The 2,228-nt window shown below is 51.6% G+C and overlaps 1 protein-coding gene across 1 annotated transcript; it reads right to left on the reverse strand.

Annotated features, from left to right (window-relative positions):
• Positions 1 to 837: 837 nt before the first annotated feature.
• Positions 838 to 1,726, reverse strand: LOC130588441 (zinc finger protein 436-like). Its single transcript, XM_057389363.1, has 3 exons — positions 1,675 to 1,726; positions 1,356 to 1,507; positions 838 to 1,188 (listed from the first exon to the last, which is right to left on the reverse strand). Exons 1-3 carry the CDS (start codon positions 1,724 to 1,726, stop codon positions 838 to 840), a joined length of 555 nt encoding a protein of 184 aa, XP_057245346.1.
• Between the last annotated feature and the right edge of the window lie 502 nt (positions 1,727 to 2,228).

A 2,228-nucleotide genomic window follows, 5' to 3' on the forward strand; every position in this document is an offset into this window, starting at 1 on the left:
ACTTTCTTGCACCGCAGATGTCCCCAAGAGCCACAAAAGATTCTCTCAGTGTCCCCAGGAGCCCCCAAAACCCCCTCCCAGCCCTCCAGGGCACCGACCAGGAGAGGTTTGTGGACAGGAACAGCCCCAGCTGGGAGCAGCTTGGGCACTTCAGAAGCGATTTGGGCACTTTGGGGATCACAGCCCGGATGGGAAGACCCAGGCCAGGGACTGGGACAGACAATGGGAATTCCTGGAGAACAGACACGCTCAGGTGGACACGTTCTGCCAGCACAACTACAAGAATGTAGCCCCATCTGCCCGGTTTGATGACCCCACAACACCCCAATCCTCCCAAATAATCCTGTGAACCAATTATAAATTTACCACCAAATCCAGTAAAATGGCTGGCTTTAGTTGCCTTGGTTTACATTCTTTATTTTTACCTCAATTTTGGTTGTATTGACAGGATGAAGAAGGAAATTATTTATTTCCTTGGAAATAAGATTTCCGTGGAAGAGAACTCCAAGATCATTCATCATTGCATGATGCTACTAGAAAAAACAATTGGACTGAGCAGGTGACATTTTTTGGGGTGTAAACAAAAAATCAGCTCTTCCCAAAGAATTTCTGATTTGGATCAGAGTCCCGATGGATGTCCCTGCCCCTGTGCTCATGCAGGTGTCTATGGGGATCCAGGAGGACACGGAGACCACCAGCCAGGTGACATCCCAATGTGGATCACAGGGAATGTGGGTCACCAGGGCTCTACTCAGTATAGATCCTCTGATGGGGGAAGGAACTGGAGGAGAGGAAAAAAGCTTTTCCTGCATTTAGAGCACTCATACGGCACTTCCCTTACTGGTGGCTGAGTTGGTGTCTGCTCAAGTCGGAGCTATTGGAGAAGCTCTTCCCACACTCGGGACACTTATAGGGCTTCTCCCCAGTGTGGATGCGCTGGTGCCTGATGAGGTGGGAGTTTCGCTTGAAGCCCTTCCCGCACTTGAGGCAGTGGAAGAACCTCTCATCCGTGTGAATCCGCTGGTGCAGGAGGAGATTGGAGCTGCTCTGAAAACTCTTCCCACACTCAGAACACTTGTAGGGCCTCTCCCCGGTGTGGATGCGCTGGTGCTGAACCAGGTGGGAGCACTTGCTGAAGCCCTTCCCACATTTCCCACACTCATAGGGCCATTCCCCAGTGTGGATCATCTGGTGGCAGAGCAGGTTTCTGCTCTGGCTGAAGCTCTTCCCACATTCCAAGCACTTGTAGGGCTTCTCCCCAGTGTGAAGCTGCTCATGGACAACCAGCTCTGAGCTCTGGCTGAAGCTCTTGGTGCCTTCCTGGCACAGGGTGGGTCTTTCCCCTCAGAGCACACTAAGCTGGCTTTGGACCCCTGTTTTTTGTGGGATATCCGGGGCTTTTCCTCCTCGTTGGATTCCTGTGCTGTGGAGCCGCTCAAAACAGCCTCTTCCACGAGGTTCTGCTGGGGGGATTTGCCCTCCTTGGTCTCCATCCTCAGCTCATTGCCTGGGGGAGGAAGGACAAGGAGAGAATGGGATTTGCCTCCGTGCCAGAGGGAAGGGGAAGCAGATCCTCCCCAGTCCATCACCGGCACGATGGTGTCGGCAGTGGGGTTGTCCTGCAGCCAGGAGTGATGGAGGAGAGGGGGAAAGGAGCGATCACTTCCTCCTCACCTTCCTGTGTGTCCTGAGACATCTTCCTCTTCTTCGCAGCCCTCTCCTCCATCCAGCTAATGTCTGGGAATGGGAAATCCTGGTTTAGAGGGGAAAACAAGATGTTAGCATGCTGGATTGGGAGTTACTCTTGCCCAAGTCCGTCTCTAGAAATTACCACGTGTATCATGACTGTAAAACCTCTAAAACACAGTGCGGGCTTTAACTGGCAGAGAAATGAACCCCACTTAACTTCCCCGTGAGAGATTAAAGTTGGGAGTTACAATTCACAAAAGAGATTATAAGAAATACAATGACACTGATTAACCCACAAAGGCAGAGTGTAGCCAGGCACCCTGGGACAGGAACAGAATAGTGTTCATTAGTTCCTGTGCTGAGCACCATGTGGTCCCCTGGCATGCAAAGCAAAAGGAAAGAAAACAAAACCTGATGGTTGGAGTGGTGGTCACAGTCTTGTCAAGGTGATGGTCACAATCTGGTGGAAAGCAGTGGTCACAGTCCTGTTGAAGTTCTGCTCCTCCTCTGGATCTGTTGAGTAGTGCCAGAAGTCCCCA

Source organism: Malurus melanocephalus, unplaced genomic scaffold (genome assembly GCF_030028575.1).
Source record: "Malurus melanocephalus ecotype Western Australia unplaced genomic scaffold, MMel_1.1 scaffold_5090, whole genome shotgun sequence".
Classification (NCBI taxonomy): Eukaryota; Metazoa; Chordata; class Aves; order Passeriformes; family Maluridae; genus Malurus; species Malurus melanocephalus.